This window comes from Leptonychotes weddellii, chromosome 11 (genome assembly GCF_054177405.1).
Source record: "Leptonychotes weddellii isolate Sample4059 chromosome 11, ASM5417740v2, whole genome shotgun sequence".
Classification (NCBI taxonomy): Eukaryota; Metazoa; Chordata; class Mammalia; order Carnivora; family Phocidae; genus Leptonychotes; species Leptonychotes weddellii.
In genome coordinates, this window is record NC_138379.1 from 70,778,955 (window position 1) to 70,799,529 (window position 20,575).

Sequence of the window (20,575 nt, forward strand, 5' to 3'; positions counted from 1 at the left end):
CTTACCTGTATCAACCTTTTCCTCAGAGCCTGCGCGTCTGCCCTGTCCTCCACCTAAAATGTTCTCTATATCCATCACATGTGCCTGGTTGTTCTGTCTCAGTTTGCAACCTTAGGTTAATTGTTACTTGTTCAGAAAGGCCCATCTCTAGACTGTATATCTGAGCAGGGTTTCCCATGCCATCCCCTGTACATGACTGTCCCAGCAACCAACCCAGTTCAGTTTGTAATAAGTATACAAGTGTTCTGGTGGTTTATTGATTGCATATTTCTCCCACCATCTGAAAATACCATGAGGGCAGAGACAGGGCCTAGTAGAGTGTCTGCCACTTATTAGGTACTTAATAAATATTTATGAATGGGTGAATTTACACTTTTTATTATGTCTGTGAATGTGAAGAAGAGTATCTCTTTAATGCTCTTGTATTCTATCATTCACCTAAGATCATAAGAATCTTGAAGGCAGGCACTGGTCTCTTGATGGTTTTGGCTGCCATCTTTATTTTGACCTTACCTCTGTCTCCTTGGGAAACTGATATACTTATCTTCTCAATACACACACTGTGAATTTACAGAATAACTTGAAGTCCGGGAAGAAGCCAGCTCAATCATTCATTGTTTTGTTCAGAGAGCTTTCTCTTGCTTTTCTGCAGACCCTTTCTTTTCATAATTACATTTAGCTACCCTATGCTTTGCCTTCTGTTACCATGATAGGCATTTTCCTCCTCTCTCTTCCCACAGCAAAGCTGTTTGACCCCTTTTTGTGGGTGTAAGCAATTTCACCTCCCTGCAGAGCCATCTTTCCACATAAATCACTCCCTTCATTTTCCTTCATCCTATCAGATGCTCTGTTTTGAACTGCCTTCTTCCTGGCTGCCTCACTTGGGTGGTGAGGTGTGTGAAGCTGCTCTCTGCATTCAGGTAGATCCCTCACTGTGCTTGTGGGGAAGAGAAGTTCCCCTTGCTTGCTTGGGGACACAATGAGCACCATTCTGATGGACTCATATATCATCGGTCATGGCTGAAACCACAACACATCATCATCCTGCAGCTGATTTTCTGCTTCAGGTGACACCATTTTCAGGATACCCCACACTTCCCTTAGTTTGGTTTGAAATGCTTTATTTTCTCAAGGGCCCATCCTGCATTTATATATTTTTTTTCCTTTACTCTGGATGACACCCCTCCCCCACTTACACACATACACTCATGCACACAAACAACACATGCACCCTTTCTGTGTATTAATGTAACTCCCCAACTCCAGCTGCTGTTAGTGTGGCACCATCTTCCAGTTAGGGACAATCTGCAGATGTCATGTATCTGTCAGCCTTCGAAGTCAATCTCATGCTAGACTGAAATATTTCCATACCAGACCCTCTCTAAGGAGCTCTAATCCACCCCCCAACTCTTCTGCAGAAACTCTCATATATATTCTCCACCAATACCTTATCAGCAAATATTAGCTCTAGCAGAGTTATTACTCTCGTTGAATTTTCAACTATCTGAATCATAAAGTTTTCCCTTACATAATTTAGGGTCCTTGTTGATGCTCTAGAGTGGCTGTATTTGTAACTCAGGAAATAACTGAGTAGTTAAAGCTTCCCAGGAGAACAGCTTTGTGCAATTTAGAATACCTTGGGAACTGAGCTGCAAATATTTCATTTTGGTTTGCCTCCTCTCCTCTCCTTTAAAAAATTCATTTATTATTGGTCTTTGAATCCTCTAAAGCAAGATCTTCTTCCTTCCATTTTTCAAACTGGTCTTATTAATGTGTTGTGATACATGTAAGGTTCTTAACCGAAATTCAATTAACTAAATTTATGTAAAAGGGCAAATATATTCAAAAGCAAAACCAAAAATTTTAAAAGGAAATTCAAGGAAAATGCGTATTGGAGCTTTAACATTCAACTCTATCACCTTTATCAGCATTTCTTAAATTGAGTACTCTCTGGAAGACCATTTTAAAGACAGGGGCAGGGGTGGACAGAGACAAGGTTTCAGGGATTCCCAGTAGTAACATTATGTAAAAAAATTATATATAAAATCGTAAAATTAGGTATAAAACCCTTAACCTTTAAACACTTTACATGACTCTGAAATCCAAAATTATAAATCATACACATGTATAACCACTAAAATTAACATTAATTTAACAGAGCAGATGATGTTTTATTAAAATTAATTTCCAAGTTGCAATGTGAATATGGTACTGCCTGCTGCCAGAGCATCACTTTTGACTTCAGTATGTGCCATATGAGTTCTCCCTGCGCATCATTTCATTCCAACTTTTGAGAACCTTTGTTACTATAGTAGACTCTGGCATCCTTCGGCTTTCCTTGGCAGAAATGTACTGCTGAACCCAAAGTCCACCTCTGTATTTTCTCATTAGCCTGAGACAACAGAAGTACTCATTGATACCATTGTAATAATAAACACAAATCTGAACATTTAAATCTAATTGCGGTCACCCCATCCAGAATAGGCATATATTATTTTTTCAGAATATTTTACAAATGAAAACACTAAATTAGAAAATATAAGTAAAGGATGGGGTGTCTGGGTGGCTCAGTCGTTAAGCGTCTGCCTTCGGCTCAGGTCATGATCCCAGGGTCCTGGGATCAAGCCCAGCATGGGGCTCCCTGCTCAGCGGGAAGCCTGCTTCTTCCTCTCCCACTCTCCCTGCTTGTGTTCCCTCTCTCACTGTCTCTATCTGTCAAATAAATAAAAATCTTAAAAAAATTTATATATATATATATAAGTAAAGAACCCATGGATGCTGTGTGTGTACATGACATTCAGAGACATGCACACATACAAATATCTCCAAGGACATCTACTTTACCTTCTTCGGTAGGTTCTTTCCCCCCCCCCAAGCTTTATTGAGATATAACTGGCATATGATATTTTTTAAGTTTGAGGTGCACAGCATGTTGGTTTGATGCACTTATTTGTTGCAAATGATTACCACCTAGCAAAAGCTAACTCCTCCATCCCATCACATAATTAACATGTCTTATTTGTCATGAAAACATTTACAATCTACTCTCACAGCAACATTCAAATATATAATACCATATCATTATCTATAATCTTTGTGGGTTCTTTTGATATCAGTTTGAAAAAGATTGCCTCACTTTTGATCATTATAAATATGTACTGATCACCTACTAGATGCCAGATGGACTCTGGGAGATGCTGGTGATAAAATGAGGACCACTGACATGGTTCTGATCCATGTGTTATGTATAGCCCGATTGTGTAAATAATTAAATCCAGTGTTATGCAATCAATGAAGAAGTCCAGGATCTTCTTTTATTTATTTATTTATTTACTTTTTATTTTTTAAATTTTATTTTATTATGTTATGTTAATCACCATACATTACATCATTAGTTTTTGATGTAGTGTTCCATGATTCATTGTTTGCGTATAACACTCAGTGCTCCATTCAGTATGTGCCCTCTTTAATACGCATCACCAGGCTAACCCATATCCCCACCCCCCTCCCCTCTAGAACCCTCACTTTGTTTCTCAGAGTCCATAGTCTCTCATGGTTCGTCTTCCCCTCCGATTTCCGCCCCCTTCATTTTTCCCTTCCGACTATCTTTTTCTTTTTCTTTTTTTTTAACATATAATGTACTCCAGGATCTTCTAAATTAACATTGCATTACAAAAAGAGTGGGGGTTTAGCATGATTAGTTTGTATTAGAGGTTAAATTCTATTCACTACTGTCCACTCATTAAGGCAGAGAGGCATGCGATGTATTTTAGGTATTATCCCAATAACAAGGGTAGGAATATAAAGGCATCTTCTGGTTAATTTCAGTTTCTCAAAATGTCAGTTTTCAATTCTTTGAACACTAACATCTACAGAGTTATCCATGCAGGAGAGACACTATTTGTGAGGCTGGTTTAAAATACTTGTTCTTGGGGCACCTGAGTGGCACAGTCGGGTGGGCCTCCATCTCTTGGTTTCAACTCATGTTGTGATCTCAGGGTCATGAGATTGAGCCCTGTGTCAGGCTCAAGAGGAGCATGGAGCATAGCACCCTCTCTGCCCCTCCCCACTGTGCTCCTGTGCCCATGTACTCTGTCTCTCTCTTAAATAAATGAATAAATAAAATAAAATACTTGTTCTCATTAATTAGTTAATCAGTTAATTAATTACTTGTTCTCTAGTTACCCATATTATCTAAATGTTCCTGCAGCTATCTGGGATATAATTGAGGTGTGACTTTTGTTTTTAAGTTAGACATGAATGCATTGTATTGCATTCAGATTTAAGATTGTAAAAACTTCAGTATCTAGTGTGCAGGCCCCAGAGAGCATTTTCTGACCCCTCTGTCTCAAATATGTTCCCAGGCCCCATGGCACTCACCATTCTTTAACCTGCTTTGCTTTCACCACTTGCCATTCTCTGAAACTAAGATGCTTATTTACTTATATGCTCTCTTTGTCTCACTAGACATAGCTTCAAGGCCCATAACCTCTGTCTGTTTGTCAGCCAGCATTCTCAGCCCCTGGAACATTGTCTAGTGTACATTAGATATTGATTAAATATCTGTTATGTGAATCATGGTAGTATTTTATTTTGTATTTTCAGAGGCAAAATAAAAGCAAACATAAAGAACACAAACAAAAACCTTAAACCTGGCTGATTTCACCTTTTAGGAAGATTTTATTATTTTGATTAAATTCCAACTTGTCTTTTGTCTGGTTTCTTGAAGGCAGTGGTTCTGAAAGAGGAGTCCCTAGATCAGCAGCATTGACTTCACCTGGGAACTTAAAAATGCAAATTCTCAGCCCACTTCCAACCCACTGAATCAGAAGCACTTGGGAACTGGGGTTGGCAATCTGTGTTTCAAAGAGCTCTCTGAGTGAATCCGATGCAGAATGCAGTTTGAGAACCACTGCTTGAAAACATGGATTTCCTTTATCTCTACCTCCTCCTCGAAAACAAAATAAAACGACCTTGCATCTTAACCCCATGTCCCGTATTTAGTGGAGTCAGAAATGACAACTTTGCCTGCAAGATTCCTTTCCTCCAATAGTTTTTGGGCATTTCTTTGCCCTTTCTGAGTATTTCCACTCTTCACAAATAGCTAGAGGTGGTTTAAAGATGTACAGAAGTCATTTCCAAATATCTTTCCTGTTCTCCTAAGCTATTTTGTCTTTTATGAGAAAATTAAATACAAACTACCATAAATTTGTGGGAAACTGATTGGATAATGCCAACCAACTCCTCCGGGCCTTATTACTTGGATTCTTGAGCCACAACCACCTTCTTTTCAAGGAGAAGACCATAATCCTTAAGTGCGGGAATTCTGCACCAGGTTGCCCAGGTCTAAATTCCCTGCTCTGGTTGTACCAGCTGTTCGGAGTCCTGAGCCTCTCTGCATCTCAGTTTCCTGATCTGTAAAGTGTGATAATAATAGAGTGTCTCGAAGGGTAGTTATGAGCATCAGGTGATTTAATATATGGAAAGTTCTTAAACTGTCCTAAGTAACTATAAGTACTATGTAATTTTAGACATTACTGTAGAGTTGTAATGAGTTCTATCTTATCAAGGACCACTAGGTAGAATTTGCTTAAAAGTAAGAATTTTAGAGACCTAAAAGTGTTTTCAAGAAATTAGAAAGTTGTCACTAGTGTTTCTTGACTTTCTTCCTGGATGCCCTTATTTAACATAAAAATTTCTCCTTTGTGTGCTTCTGGTTAATAAGAGTCCAACACAGCCATAAACAGCAGGGAAGGAGCCAGGTTTGGAAGAACACTTAAGCACTTTTTAAAAGTTCTTCTCTGAATTCTTCTTCCTACTATTCTTTGTTATGTTTCCTTCTTTTCCCTCAACCAGTATCATTATTCTCACAAGTGTCTTTATCATTCTTTAGGTTCTAGGACTGTACAGACTCAATGAACCTGCTCTCTCCCATTCAGAGAGAGAGATTTATCCAGTTACCCCCTATGCCCACTAATGAGGCCCAGGTTTGAGAGCAGGTAAATTGGGCCATAGACATCTGTCTGGGGTATGTCTACCCAAGGAGTACACAAGGCTTTTCAAGGGCTGTGTGGCAGGGCACTGAGAGTATGTTTTGCCTCTGGAGGATAGATTCTGACTGACCTGTTTTAAAGTCAGTCCCTGCAAAATCCCCTGGTTTCGAACTGAGTTCCATGCACTCCAACCTGCAGGTGTAGGTCTTATACAAGCACGATGAAAGTTTTAAGAGAATACATTCAGGATTTCAGATTTCCTAAATCAGTCTGCCTGAGAAGGTGCCTAAGATTGAATTGTAATTCTGGTTCTCCTTTCTGACGGTTCCCACTTTATAAGTTGTCCAGGAAAGAATTTACCTTTACTTTCGTTGTCATTTACACCATCCAACTATTGTAAAAAAAAAAAAAAGGGTCCCTTTTGAAGGGAGCCCCACCAAAGTAAGCAGAGACATAATGAAGGTAATGGTACATCATTTTATCAGTAATAAATTCATGGCAAAGCGATGCCTTCTCTATCTTGGAATTAGAGAAAGAGGCGTTTTCTGGCAGAGGACAATGTGATTTGGCATATTAAAATAAACAGCATTCAAATTTACCCACCTTTCTGGGTGTATTGGGTTGAACAAGGTGCTTCTAAGTAAAAGAGAAACATATCTTTAATAGTCATTTGACAAGGCCTGGTAAAATGTTAGCAGCATACTATCCAGATATTGTGAAATTGCATGAATTTAATACTGAGTTACAAAGCCCTTTGCAAGTCAGGTATTTTTCAATTCATTGCTTTGAAAGAAATTGAAGGAGGAACTAATTGAATTGTCAGCTGTGAGATCATTAAAATAATTTTTGAAGCTGTATTACTATGTGATTGTTGGCACACATCTTGGAAGGGGTTCAAAGAATTGAGTGGCACTGCTATACAAGATTCTCCCTTGCTTATGTGAGCTAGGTTTTTCTCAAACAAAAATAGGAATTGAATTGGTCCTGAGCTCTATCTCATTCTAGCAGTAATGATATTTATTCCAGGTATAATTTTAAAAAGTTTCATCTACCCCATTAAGTACTATATTTCCTGTAAAACTTTACTTTATCTGTTTAATTATACTTAAAAACATGGACAATATATTTATGTTGTTTTATCAGTATTGTCCTTGTAATGATAACTCATTCTAAAAGAACATAGTATTACTCCGAGCTTTATGATCACAGAACATAAAAGGAATCTCAATTTCAATCACTCTCTGTATATTTGCAAATAAATATGATAACTGATCAATAAAAGATTTTCAAGCATGAAATACTACAACAAGATAAAATCTTGCAGAGGACATATGTTGGAAACACAAGTTAAAGTTTTAAAAAAGAACAATGCACATTTTATGACTAATAAAGAAGAGCTTGTTCATGAATTTGAAACTAGATAATCAAATCAATATTGCATTTATATTTTATTGAATATATATATTTATGAATATTGTGACACTTTAATTTTAAAATCTGAATATTCTCCACAGACCAACAATGCATCCTTTTAATTTAATTTTTAAAAATTACATCAACTTAAAAATGTGCAAGAGGTTACATAATTGACCAAAATAAAAGCAAGAATATGTGTTTGCACTTTGTCACCTGGTTTGTGTGGTTCTAGGGATTAGAAGGTGACTTTACTCTGTCCCAATCTACCATCCACTTCTAGGCTTGCCAGTTCCTGGCACTGCACAATTAGAACTTCATTGTTAGGAGTTATTCAAACAGGGATTTGGTGTTTATGAAAACACAGCTGTCATAAAAAAAAGGGTGCACACTAATCCTTACCAGTCATTTGCAACTGAGAGTGAATGAATGAGTTTATCTTTTTTTTTTTTTGTTCCCCCTAATAAATGCTTTTGGAAATGTAGAGTGGGGAAGGTTCATTAGGGCTTTTTGGTCTTCATAAAGGAACTAGAAAGTTGCTAGAGAAGGAAAAAACTACACAGAGAGTGAAGCTAGGGTCCCAGGATATGGAGGAAACAGCATGACTACATTTTTTCTTTTTTATCACCATGACACACCTTTGAAGGTGGCAGTCACTCAGTGATACTTGAATTATCATAATCTAATGATAAATGCGGTTGCCCCCCCCAAAACTACTGGTGTTCAGAGATGTCTGTGGTCAAGTTCCAAAAAACTATTTCTAGGAATATTAGAGCATGATTCTATTTCAGGTAAATAAATCAACACACTCTTTATATATGTGAATATATGTATGTAAGGAGTGAGATGTGGAAGAAGTAGCCAGAAAGTTACCAAATTAAGGACATCATTTGTTCACATGTTTAAGTGTGCTTATTTCATTTTTGTAGTTTGAAAAGCAGCAAATAAAGAAAATTTAGAAAATTCTTCCTGCTGTCCTTTGAAAGCATCTAATTATCAGCCCAACCTCAAGGTTGCCAGGACCTGCTGAATGATAGGTGGACCTGTGCATAAGACTTCTGTGATTGGAAGCTAGTATTATTTCTATGTGTCCTACCAACCAGGGAAAGTACTTTGCTAGACGGAGCACTTTCGCTTTTCTACAGAATCTGTCAGTTAGTGCTCCAGTATTATTCTGCTCCCATGACCATCAGGCTGTGTCAGGCTGGCCACATTGCTAAGGGAAATCAGCATGTCCAAATGTGCATGATCTCTCCTCCATTGCCAATGTCCTTGGTGTTCTCATCCTCTGAGCCTTGTCAGAAGGATCTCTGCTTTCGGTCAAAATGGGATCAGATTTGGTGGGATTTGGCAACTTTTTTTCCGTTTTCTCAGGTGGAGGTGCTGGATTCATGTTCCTTGTGCCCAGAAGGTTGGCCTCATACCTCTTTGCTAGGACTTCTCCAGAGAGCAGTGCAGGTGTAATTGTACCTTCCTCTTTGCCCAGATACTGCAACTCAGGTTCAGACTAAAGCAATGAGTGGCAGGTGGGCACACCTAGGGCCCTTTAACTACCTCCTTTTTTGCAATCCACATTTATAATGGATTCTCTTCTCTCTATTTTCTTGGGGTTTTTTTTTGTTTTGTTTTGTTTGTTTTTTTTTAAGAGAGAGAGAGGGATGAGCAGTGGGGAGGGACAGAGGGAGAGGGAGGGAGTAAGCAGGCTCCATGCCCAACACAGAGCCCTACTCGGGGCTCAATCTCATGACCCTGAGATCATGACCTGAGCAGAAACCAAGAGTCAGACGCTTAACCTGTTGAGCCACCCAGGTGCCCCTCTCCTCTCTATTTTCTTTCCACAGATTATAGGATCATGGTGCACATATGCAAATTTTCTTTCTGACCAGCAGGTATATTTATTTCTGCATTAAACTTGAGAGACTGCAAGTCATACACACCAAAAAACAAATTCTACTTGCATTCATAGCTTCCAGTTGTAGGGAAGAGTGGATGTGAGGTATGAGGGGGTAGAGGTTAGCTCTTTACCATGATGATGACTGAGGTAACATCAGCCATATTGTTCTCATGAAGGGGTGGTGGCGGTAAGAGGGGAAAGGAACGCTGCCTGACCACTTTCTTCTTCCTTCTGCTGACATCTTCAGAGGTAGCCATGGCTTCCTCAAAAATTGTTGGCTTTCAAAGGTGAATTTTATGAATCTGTGTTATAAATTGTAGTTTGCAGGCTTTGGGTAGCTTAAGGGTACAAGGAGTTTATCAATACCAGGGAAGGCTGGAGGTAAATATGTTCACTTTTTGACTAACAACAGGTTAGGTATTTGCTTTGTGGATTATCTGTGACCCATTTGAAATACTGATCCACTTTTCTCACCCTTATGCCCCTGGGCCACCTCTCCTACAAGGTGGTAAATGTGCTCAAGAAATATAAACTAATTTTCATATAAGCCTGTGGGGAAAAAAAAGATGGAAAGCAAATATACAGCAAAGATATTCACATAATATGCTCCTAAATCAAATAGAAATGATTTTGTATCATCGGTTCTTCAGGATGATTCAGGCCACTGTTACCCTATATTTAGGAAGTTTCATCAATAATTGATTGTTTCCTTTTAGCATTGTGTTATGTTGTTTTATTTAGTCCTCAAAATGTAGCAACCACATTTATAATGCAGTCTCTCAACACTCTCTTCCTCTCTCCCCCACCTCCGTTCCTTAATGTTTCCCTCCCCGTTTTCCTCTCCCCTTCCCCCACATCTTCCCTCTCCTCTCCCCACACCCCTCACTTACAGGTGTACCATAGATGACCGAGTCACCCGTGTGGCCTGGCTAAACCGCAGCACCATCCTCTATGCTGGGAATGACAAATGGTCCATAGACCCTCGTGTGATCATCCTGGTCAACACACCAACCCAGTACAGCATCATGATCCAGAATGTGGATGTATATGATGAGGGCCCATACACCTGCTCTGTGCAGACAGACAACCACCCTAAAACTTCCCGGGTCCACCTCATAGTGCAAGGTGAGTCACAGCTGGATCTGGGGGTTAGTGGTCCTGTCGATGATGGAAGGGAGGCATAATCTCAGTCTTTGTTTCTACTCATGTATGAAGACATGAAAAACGTTTTCCTCTATGAAACCCCAAGGTTGAGTGTTATGTTTTGGATTCCTTCCCATTTGCTGGGTTCTTGACTAAGTACTGAATATCTTCACAGTTTCTCAATTTTATCTCTGGTCCTCCTGTTCTTATTAAAATAAGTTGTTTGGTGTGTGCTGGTTGAACTATTAAGTTACTTAGCACTTTGGAGTTGGGCAAGACATACTAAAAAATAGAGATATTACTATTCTCTGTGCCTTTTAATTACCTTTCATAGGATTATTTCATAATAAGAGGTTAATAACATCGATGTGAAGTTATGTGCCTTGTGATGGGCTTTTGCATGGTTGTTGGGTATGCATGTTCCAGAAGGGGTTCTGGGAGCTGGGTCAAGTCCTCCCTGGTATGAAGCCTGCGTCTGTGCATCCCTTTAGCCTACAGTGGAGCCAAGATTAAGAACGACATTAGTCAAAACACTATCTCCAGGTCTATGTCAGAAATATATCTATATAATTTTTTAAAAGAGGAGGTGTTCTCTAACATCCTCCCTCATTCTCCCTTTAAAAATCTGTGTCAGTATACCCAAGCATATTATTCAATAGTTTTTCATTAGAATTTCACAATGTAGGAAAAAAATAAGGCTGAAGAAATGTCAGATTCCCAGTTATCAACTATTAAATATTAAGAATTAAAAAACACATTCAAATAGCAGCTATGAGAATTTGGGAGCCATTTTAAAACAAGGCAGCAATACAAATGAACTTATTTTAAGCTGCCCCCAACTAACATCACCCCCCTGCCCCCGCCATCACTATGTAAAGCAGTTTCTGTCAGGTATTGACTCATGGTAGCAATGAAGGCTAGGGAGACTACTTCCCATCCCCCAGTGCCATAGCTTCCTCCTCTAAAGAGAGGCTTGGGTGGACCTTTCTCAGAATCTCCTACACTGACCTGTTGGAGTCACACAGGGAGCTCTCAGAAGGAGTCCCTGGGTGTGATTCAGTCTTTAGTAAGTGCCTTTTATCAGATCGCATCTGCAGTAGGCTCAACAAATTTTTTTCAGTTTGTGAAATGTGTGCGGCATCTTGGCTTAGCTAATGTGGATGTCCTCACCTTCGCTTTACTAAAGAATATAATTTTGCTCATTTCAGTTGGTTTCATGGAGAGTTTGAGTAGAGGTTAGTGTCTTCTCACACTTTTGTCACTTGTAGAATTCAGGGGGGCCATCGCTTTCTTTTGGCTAGCACAGCTCTTTGCTAGGTCTCCGGCTCTGTGGGCCATTTGTTACAGCATGTGCAGGACCAGAGATCAGTCTGCTGCAGCTCTGTTCCGCAGCAGGCCCTGGTGCTGCCATATTGCTTGAAGCCCAATCTCAGTTCAGCCTTCCAGCCCTTCTCTCCTCCCCGAGGGCTTTCAGATGCCCACATCAGCCTGCATTCGACAGATATCTGTATACTCAGCTGTTTCCATTCTCCATACCTGTCCCACCGAGGGGCATGGCTTGGTGATAATCACTGCTTTGGAGCTACAAGATGGCCTGCCATCTGGAGATCAAGACAACTGTCATGTCTGATGCTTTTTCTCAGAGGCTGGTAGTGGTGCTTGGTGAGATCAGTTATCTGAGATGAGCTGGAATGTCTGTTGAAAGTTCCTGGGGGTGCAGAAAACAAGGGAGTGTGAGTTCTCACTACCCCGCCTGCCACCTGGGCTTGGCTCCAGAGGAGCTGAAATTCTCAGCGTTGGAAGTGACGCCTCCGTGTCACCTTCGTGGCCTTGACAGCAAAGTTATCTTCAAATTCAGGAAATGCAGCACTGAAATAAAAAAGAACTGTCAGGCACTCTACAGAAACAGACTCAAACAGAACAAGGCTTTTTAGGAAATAAGACAGATTGTGTAAGCATGTCAAAGTCAATATAGGCCATAAAGGGCTAGTGATCCGGAGCTTCGGGGATAATGTACTTCATAAGGCCCATGGAACAATTCCTTGGGCTGGATATGGAAGCCAGTGGTGTCTCCCTGTGGGCCTCATAGGTTTGGGTCAGAAAGAGTCTGAGAACAGGCAAGAGCAGAGCAGTGAAATGACTTCAATTTCAGAGGTCAGTTCCTCACAGTCTCCACATTTCAGACCAAGTGACTGTTGTAGCTCTGGGTGGCTGAGGTGGCCTGTGAAATCCAATGCAGGGAAGGCGGAGGTAAAAGGAGACAACCTTCCCGTGGAACACTTAGCAGATGGATCTTTCCATTTATTGAGAGGTAAAAGGAAGGCCCACAGGGAGCTACATTCTCTTCTGTCTTGGTTAACAATGGGGCAACTTGTTCTTTGTTTGGAGACCAGTTGAATTTCTAGTGGGTAGAAGCAGAGACCCTACTGCTCAGTTAGAAAGAAGTCTAAGAGTCCTCCTTCTTCCCAGCACCTATCAGCTTTTGTCCAGTCTATAGATTAATTTTTCAGACTTAGTGTTAGTTCAGGTTTGATAAAGATAATGAAAGTTTCCTAATCCTCTTAAGAAGACTTATCTGACTGAGTAGAAAGCTTTTGGAATACAATAAGGCATGTATAAAACTGAGGCCTAATCTTGCCTTTAATTTCAAACTGCTGATGGGTATTGATTTTGCAATGAGAAAAACTGAAAAATTTCCGAGCTGCAACTTGTCTGTTTAGAGAGAGAGAGAGAGAGAAAGGTGTTTATTTATTTTCCATCCATTTGAGGATGTTAGAATCTCATCACCTCTGCCAACCAAGTGCCATTAGCAGAAGGGAGAGCAACCCCACAGGGTCCTGGCTTTGTTGCTCCCTGCTTCTGCAATGTGAGGAACTCAGACATGCTCTGTCACTAACCTCGGAGCCTGTCCTTTGCTGTTTTATAAGGTAGCCTTTGCCACATATCTGATGGGATTAATTTCTAAGTCTTCTGTGAGAGAAGAAGCTGTGTTTGTTAAAAAATTATCACTGATACCCAAGGCACATCTTGGCCACGGAGGGGATAATTTTAAAGCACCATGTGAGTATGTATGATAATGTGACCTAGACTGTGGACCTAGGTTTTAAGAAAATCCAGAGCAAGAGAGAAGTGGTGCTGTGGAGTCAGATTAGTCAGGTAGGAAAATCAACCCTGTATGGGATGGACTGATGTGGAGAAGCCGGATTAGCAGGTAATAGGTTACTGCCATCACTCAAAAGCTGGGACATGAGTGGGCTGTAGGTCTACCTGTGGAGAGGGAGAAGGTTCCTCCAGGAGATACTATCCAAGGGAATTGGGAGGATTAATCTTAACGCCTTGAAAGAGGAAGGATTAAAAGGATATCACCTACATTTTTGAGTTTGGGGAAACGTTGAAGGCCTGGCTAGTAATCCACTGGCCAAGTGGAATTAGGATCCTGTGCCGCTAGGATAGGAAAGCATTAGTCTTGCTAGGTTTAGGGATAAGGAAAGCACAGACATTACACAGGTCCTATAGAGCTAAGGTGTAACTCAGGATCAGAAGAGGTATATTTGAGATTTATCATGAATCTTCTAGTAGGAGAGTAGGTAAGATTTCTGAGATTAACTATTCCTACAGAACAGCAGGAACCACAGTTTATTTATATCTATCCCCAGCACATAGCACACTGTGTGAGGCATACTAGGCATTCAGCAAATGTTTGTAAAATGAATGGAGGGGCAGATTGATACAGCAAATGAAATGGCATATGAAGGCAGTGACCATAAAGCCCCTTCAAGCAGATAGGGATGGGGAATGAGTCAGACACTGTCCAGATGACTTGGAGTGGGCAGTAATTGGGAACAGTTTGCTGGAGGGATGAGGGTCTTCAGTGTGATAAGCTTAAGAGATACACCAGGGATAACATGCATTTATTTAGCTCTCTATAGCACTGGTCACAATCTTTGTCTCGTTTGACCCTTACAAAAAGCCCTGGGAGGCTGCAGTGCAGTGACTCTTCTCTTCATTTTGCAAATTAGATAACTACAGCTCATGGAGGTTAAGAGAGCAGCCAGGGTCCCCAGTGAGTAAGTAGTAGAGCTGGGGCTTGAACCATGGCCATAGGACTCCAAGATCAGTGTCTCTCCAGCATACTCCAGCACCTCCTGTGCCAACCGTATCTGAGGTTAGTTCCCTAATATAGATCCCTGGGAAATTTTCAGTTATCCTTTCTTCTTTGCCCCCTTTTTCCCTGCTACTGATATTGCATTGTACCAGCAGAGATTGAGGACAAAGCTCAAGAAGAAAATTAGCAGTGGAAGTGGGATGCCAACGCTACAATAAATTGTGTAGAGAGGCAGAGAGAGGCAAAGAAGATAATTAATTTACTAGTAGCTCATCCCTCCAGGGATACACGTTTTAAATGTTACCTCTTTATCCTATGTAAGTACTGAAAACTCTGCCCCTCTGAGAATCCAGTATCTAATTGTGATTCTAACTGTCATGAAGTCTTCAGCACTCTGAAACTCCATGGATATCCTTGTGTCACCATGGTTGCTGTCCTTGTCCAGGATAGATCGGCAAGAAGATAGGCTGTCTCTTTGCTTCTTGGATATTGACATTTTCTGTCTGCTCTCTTGGCTAGTTCAGAAATCTGTTTACTACCAGGTATTTCTTTTCATGGAATTGACTCCTCTTGCTCAGCCCAATTGTATGCAAATGGCTAGAAATGGTGAATTATGTGTATATTTCTCACATCTGAGACTCTACAGCAAGCTCATGCAATTTCTGTGTCTGCAAAAGACTTGAGTCTTTGAGCCTGGAGTCCGTTCAGGTGAGACTGTTTGGTACCCAACATTGAATTTAGAAGGTGGAGAAGTCTGATCTGCCAACCAGTCCAGTGGTAGATTCTGCTGATCACCAGCCAACTTCTGCACTGGGCACATGAAGCATAAACCTTAGCTCAGTTGATCCTCAGACCAAACCGACAAAGTCTACATCAGATTCACATTTTAAAAATAAGGACCCTGAGGCTTAGAGAGATTAAAACTTTGCCCAAAGATGATGGCACTATTAAATGCTTTAAATTCCCTTCACTTGACTTGTCCTGTAAAACAGCTATCAAAATACAGTTAAAGCACTTGACTTGCATTATCTCTTCTGATTATTCTTCACAAAAGCCCTGGGAGACAGAACAGAAAATCACCACATTCCGGGGCGCCTGGGTGGCTCAGTCAGTTAAGCGTCCAGCTCTTGATTTTGGCCCCAGGTCGTTATCTCAGGGTCGTGAGATCAAGCCCCACATCTGTCCACTTGAGATTCTCTCTCTCTCCCTCTCCCTCTGCACCACCCCCGACGCATGTTCTCTCTCTCTCTCAAAAAAAAAAAAAAAAAAAAAAAAAAAGTCACCACATTCCAAGAAAAGAAATTGAGATTCAAAGTTGAGGTCATTTGTCCAAGTCCTGCTCCCCAGTAAGTGGCAAAGCACCTCTTCAGGCCAGGTGTCATGATTCTAGATCCGGTATGTTCACACACCAGCCTGCTAACTCCTAGTTAAGCAAAAGGACAGGTAAATGTTACTATTTGTGAGAAAAATATAACAAGTTCTGAGGTGCTGCTAAGAAGAGTGGATACCCAGGAGCCTGTTGCTGGCAATGCTGAGGCCGGAGGGGCCAGAGAGCAGATGGGCCGGGCCCCGGCAGAGTGTTTCCTGCGGGCAGGGGAGGGAGCCCTGCCCACAGGTCACAGTTGTGCCAAGGGCCAACCTATTTTCAGATCTTCCTTTGCAACTAACCTCTTTTTTCAAGCTATTTTCTCCTCTTCTCCCAAATATTACAGTCATTTAAATTAACATGTGTAATTTTGGGCCTAAAGAGAAGCAGGCAGTCAACCTGAAATAAATTTAATTTATTCAGCCTCTATTTTAAATTATAATCACACTTGTTCTTCACAGAGGCAGGGTAGAAATGTGGAAAAGAACACGACTGGGTGTGAAAAAACTCATTCCCCAGCCTGAGTTCAGCTCCTGACATCCAGGCCTGTATTTGTAGGATGTTCCCTTCCTGGCTTCTTATCCTGGGGTGACGAATAAAATGCAATGTACTTGATTTTATTTAGGTACACATATGCATACCTTGATCTTATATATTATTCAAATATATATATTTGTGTTTGAAACTAAGATTCTGGAAAAGGTTCTATAAGTTGCAAATTCTGTGTATATGTGCAAATAAAGCACACGTGCCAAAGGGTCCACAGTACAAAATAAGTATAAGACCTTCTCTGGGCTTCGTTTTGTTGGTTTTGAAATGGAAGCGTTGCAGAAATGGTAAGGAAGTCCTTTCTAGTTATTACATTTTATGATTTATTAATGTAATTTCTCTGGAGGATTTTCGTATAGCCAGGCATCGCTGTACTCTCCAGCTTTTCGTCCTTTACCCACTGATGGGGAAATCAGAGAGTTTGCTCTTGCTCTCTTTCTCATTCATATTTTCTTCAGAACGCTTAAGATTTGTGGTCCTCTTGCTAACACCATTTTTAGTGGTGACTCTGAGCACAGCTCACCCACACCAGCAGTGGCTCCCTTTTTGGTTACAGAGGGTGGAAAAGAAAGACATCCTCTCCTTCCCTGTTCCACTCTGACACTGGTAACGCAAATAGTGTTAAACATGCTAACATTCTGATTAGGGGTTGGGTAAATTGAGAAGGCCACTACGACTTAGAGGGGATCAGGAATGAAGTTGTTGCCCTCAGAATGCCCCCAGCACACAATAAAGGAAGATTCTCAAGGGTCATATTCCACCAGAAAGGTATCCCCACTCCAGCTCCCTCCACACTTGACCAGGCCTCCTGCCTCAGGGTTGGAATGAGGCACACACTCCCACTCTCCATTCCAAGATCCTATCCCTTCCCTCAGATTGGGTCACTCAGCTCTTACCTGAATGTGACAGCCACGTAGCTGGAATAGAATTGAGGCTCACTCTACCCAGTCTCCAGTTTGCCACACCTCTCACGACATCATGTGTAGTTTGTGACAACACAATCCAGCACACATTTTGTAAAAAAGAATATGTCTCCTTTTATCAAGTCTCTACCCCTGTTGTTGTAAGGAGAAATATGGGGCTTTGTTCTCTTCTGTTTAGAAGTTAAGATCATCACACACACACACACACACAGTCACACATACATGCACACCCAGTTTGCACACGTGTCATGGCTATTTCTGTTGTGGCCTGTGGAATTCCATCCGGCCCTCCATTATATATGTAGGCTCAGCCTCCCTCTAGAAGGAAATGGGGGGATATGTGTTCAATTCCTCCTGTAACACTTATAATATTTTAGTTATAGGAATAAGGAAGAGTTGGATTTTCCAAGGGGAATGAGACCAAGCAAAATTTGACGTTGGATGAACACACTGTCAGGGCTGGAGATGGTTTGACCCAGTCTGCTAAGGGGGCAACATTTTCATTTGAGACCCCTGGCTTTAAAAGTGTGTGGGTTTAGGGGTCCCTGGGTGGCTTAGTCAGTTAAGTGTCTGACTCTTGGTTTTGGCTCAGGTCATGATCTCAGGGTCCTGAGATCAAGCCCCACGTCAGGCTCTGAGCTCAGTGCAGAACGTGCTTGTCCCTCTCCCTCTACTCCCACCTCCCAACTCTCTCTCTCTCTCTCAAATAAATAAATAAAATATTTAAAAATAAATAAAAATAAATAAAAGTGTACGGGCTTGTTTTGAGGCAAAGACAAGAGACTTCCACATGATCTAAGATGGTGCCAGTCCTGGAACCTAGTTTGGTGACATACAGAAGCCAGATAGAGAAGTGGCAGGGCCTGGGGCTGTCATCTGCCTTATTTTCAAGAGAATTAAATACATGGAACAGTCATAAAGTCTGTCCTCAAAATCATCACTGATGTGGAGATGGAGGAGAAAATGAAATGCGTGTTATATTCTACTCAATTTGCATGGTGATCTCAGCTCATTTCCTAAGAGTCTAGTCTGTCCATAGTTCAAGTAAATACAAGGAGATCTTTCCTGTTGTGAGCAGAGGAAGCAATCACATTTTAGAAGAAGGTAAATTATTAATGTTCATAAATTCCCCTAATAGATTAAAGTTCATCATGACCCTTGTATAGTCAGGATCCTACACAAGTTTTCAAATTTCAACACCTGCAATATTAGTCAAAGCTTAGCATCAGAATAATCTGTGAATTCAGAATAGCGATCTTTTCCTATATGGAGCCCATGCACACACATTTGGAGAGTGTGACTTGTAGTCCAAAACCTGGAGTTGAGTCCCTGGTTAACAAGGTTTCCCTTAGATACACTGTCTTGGCAAAAATAACTATCCTTTGTACTTATCTCAGTTTGGCTTCTCATAAAGATATCAAAGAGGCTTCGACTATTTACTCACTAATAATTCCCCTCTATAGGTATAGAAAACGAAGAGTAATAGAAGTGACGTAAAATAGGGCGCCTGGGTGGCTCAGTTGGTTAAGCGACTGCCTTCGGCTCAGGTCATGATCCTGGAGTCCCTGGATCGAGTCCCGCCTCGGGCTCCCTGCTCGGCAGGGAGCCTGCTTCTGCCTCTGACCCTCCCCCCTCTCATGTGCTCTCTCTCATTCTCTCTCTCTCAAATAAATAAATAAAATCTTTAAAAAAAAAAAAAAGAAGTGACGTAAAATAATCACAAGGAAAGCTGTCAAGGATTTGTTTTTTAATAATCACAAATCATGGCTCTCATGCACGGAGTCCCTAGAATGGCAGGCCATTTTACAGACACAGTCCTATTCTGTTTTCCAGTTAGCCCCAGAAGGTTGGGGATGTATTTTCCTACTTTTTTGAATAAGGAAATGAAGTCTCAGAAAGGCTGAGGAAGTTGCCTTGCATCACCAGCTGTGATTTCAGCTGTGCTCAGTCTGTAGGCAGAGCCCACATTGAACCTCCATGTGGAACTTCTTGATTCCATCCCTTTTCTATTGGCAGGCCAGCCTGCCACTGCAGATCATTTACAGTACATGTGCTCTCCTTGCCAGGTTGTTTCTGGTTGAAGGATTTCAGTCTAATATCTCTGCAGTTAGGATCTCTCCTCCTTAACCCTTTTTCTCCTTGTTTATCTTAGTAAGTACAACATCTTTCTTGAAGTTAATATCAGGTTTATATCATCCTGCTAAATTGACATTTCTGGTCCTTGATTGCTTCGATAATTCCCGCCTCCAGTTTCTGCTCCTTTCCAGAACTCTTCAGGTTGGGCATCTGTAGATGCCTTTGTATGTCCCATGCTGTACTTAGCTTCTTCACTCAAAAACCGGTTCCTCCTCTCTTAGTTCACATTCCTATTCATGCCCACACCATCCTTGTATAAAACTTTTGCTTAAGTTTTGACCCTTCTTTCTTTTTTGCTTCTCTGTCAAAGCAGGTGTGTCCAATAAAGTTATTCCCTTCCCTTCTGTTCCCACAACCACCACCATCGAAGTGCAGAATCTTACTTCTCAGTGACTTTTTAGTCACATCCTAATTGCTAGCCAAACCTCAGTCTCTGCCTCCTTATAATCCAGTTTAATGCCATTGTCTAAATACTCCAGATGCACCCATCTGATCATGTCATTTCCCTCTCCTCATAACTTTAGTGACTCCATATTGACGATGAAGTCAAATCCTCTTAGATCTCTTTTCCAAGTGCTAAGCAATTCATGGCCAAATCTACTTTCCACTCTGGCTTTCTATGATTCCGTCTGCATATCTTACACACAATGTAGCCAGACTTGTCCTTGTAAAACCCCCACCCACAGTGCCCTGCCTTCTTTTTAATTTCTTACACTATCCATCTTTCTTGAATGTGTTTTTCTTTGGATTTCTATATTCTGCAGACCCTTTTGAGCAGCATTGTCCCATAGAGCTCTTACCTGCCCAATAGCCCTTTCAGTGATGATAGAAATGTTCTATATCTGCACTGTGCAACGTGGTAGCCATTAGTCACAATTGGCTATTGAAAACTTGAGATGTGGCTAGTATGGACGATGAACTGAATTTTTAATATTATTTAATTATAATTAATTTAATTTAAAATAGCCGCACAGGCTAGTGGTGATAATATTGAAGAGCACAGTTTTAGATTTTAAATATCCAAAGCCAAAGTCTTTCTTTGGAGTTCTAATA

At 40.9% G+C, this 20,575-nt stretch overlaps 1 protein-coding gene across 2 annotated transcripts in view; it reads left to right on the top strand.

Moving 5' to 3' along the window:
* Positions 1–20,575, top strand: part of OPCML (opioid binding protein/cell adhesion molecule like) — a 1,015,190-nt gene that overhangs the window by 779,224 nt on the left and 215,391 nt on the right. For both annotated transcript variants that reach the window (XM_081799083.1, XM_081799082.1), the window contains exon 3: positions 10,193–10,425. In XM_081799083.1, coding sequence (XP_081655209.1) covers positions 10,193–10,425 — 233 coding nt within the window. The remainder of the gene's footprint in view (positions 1–10,192; positions 10,426–20,575) is intronic.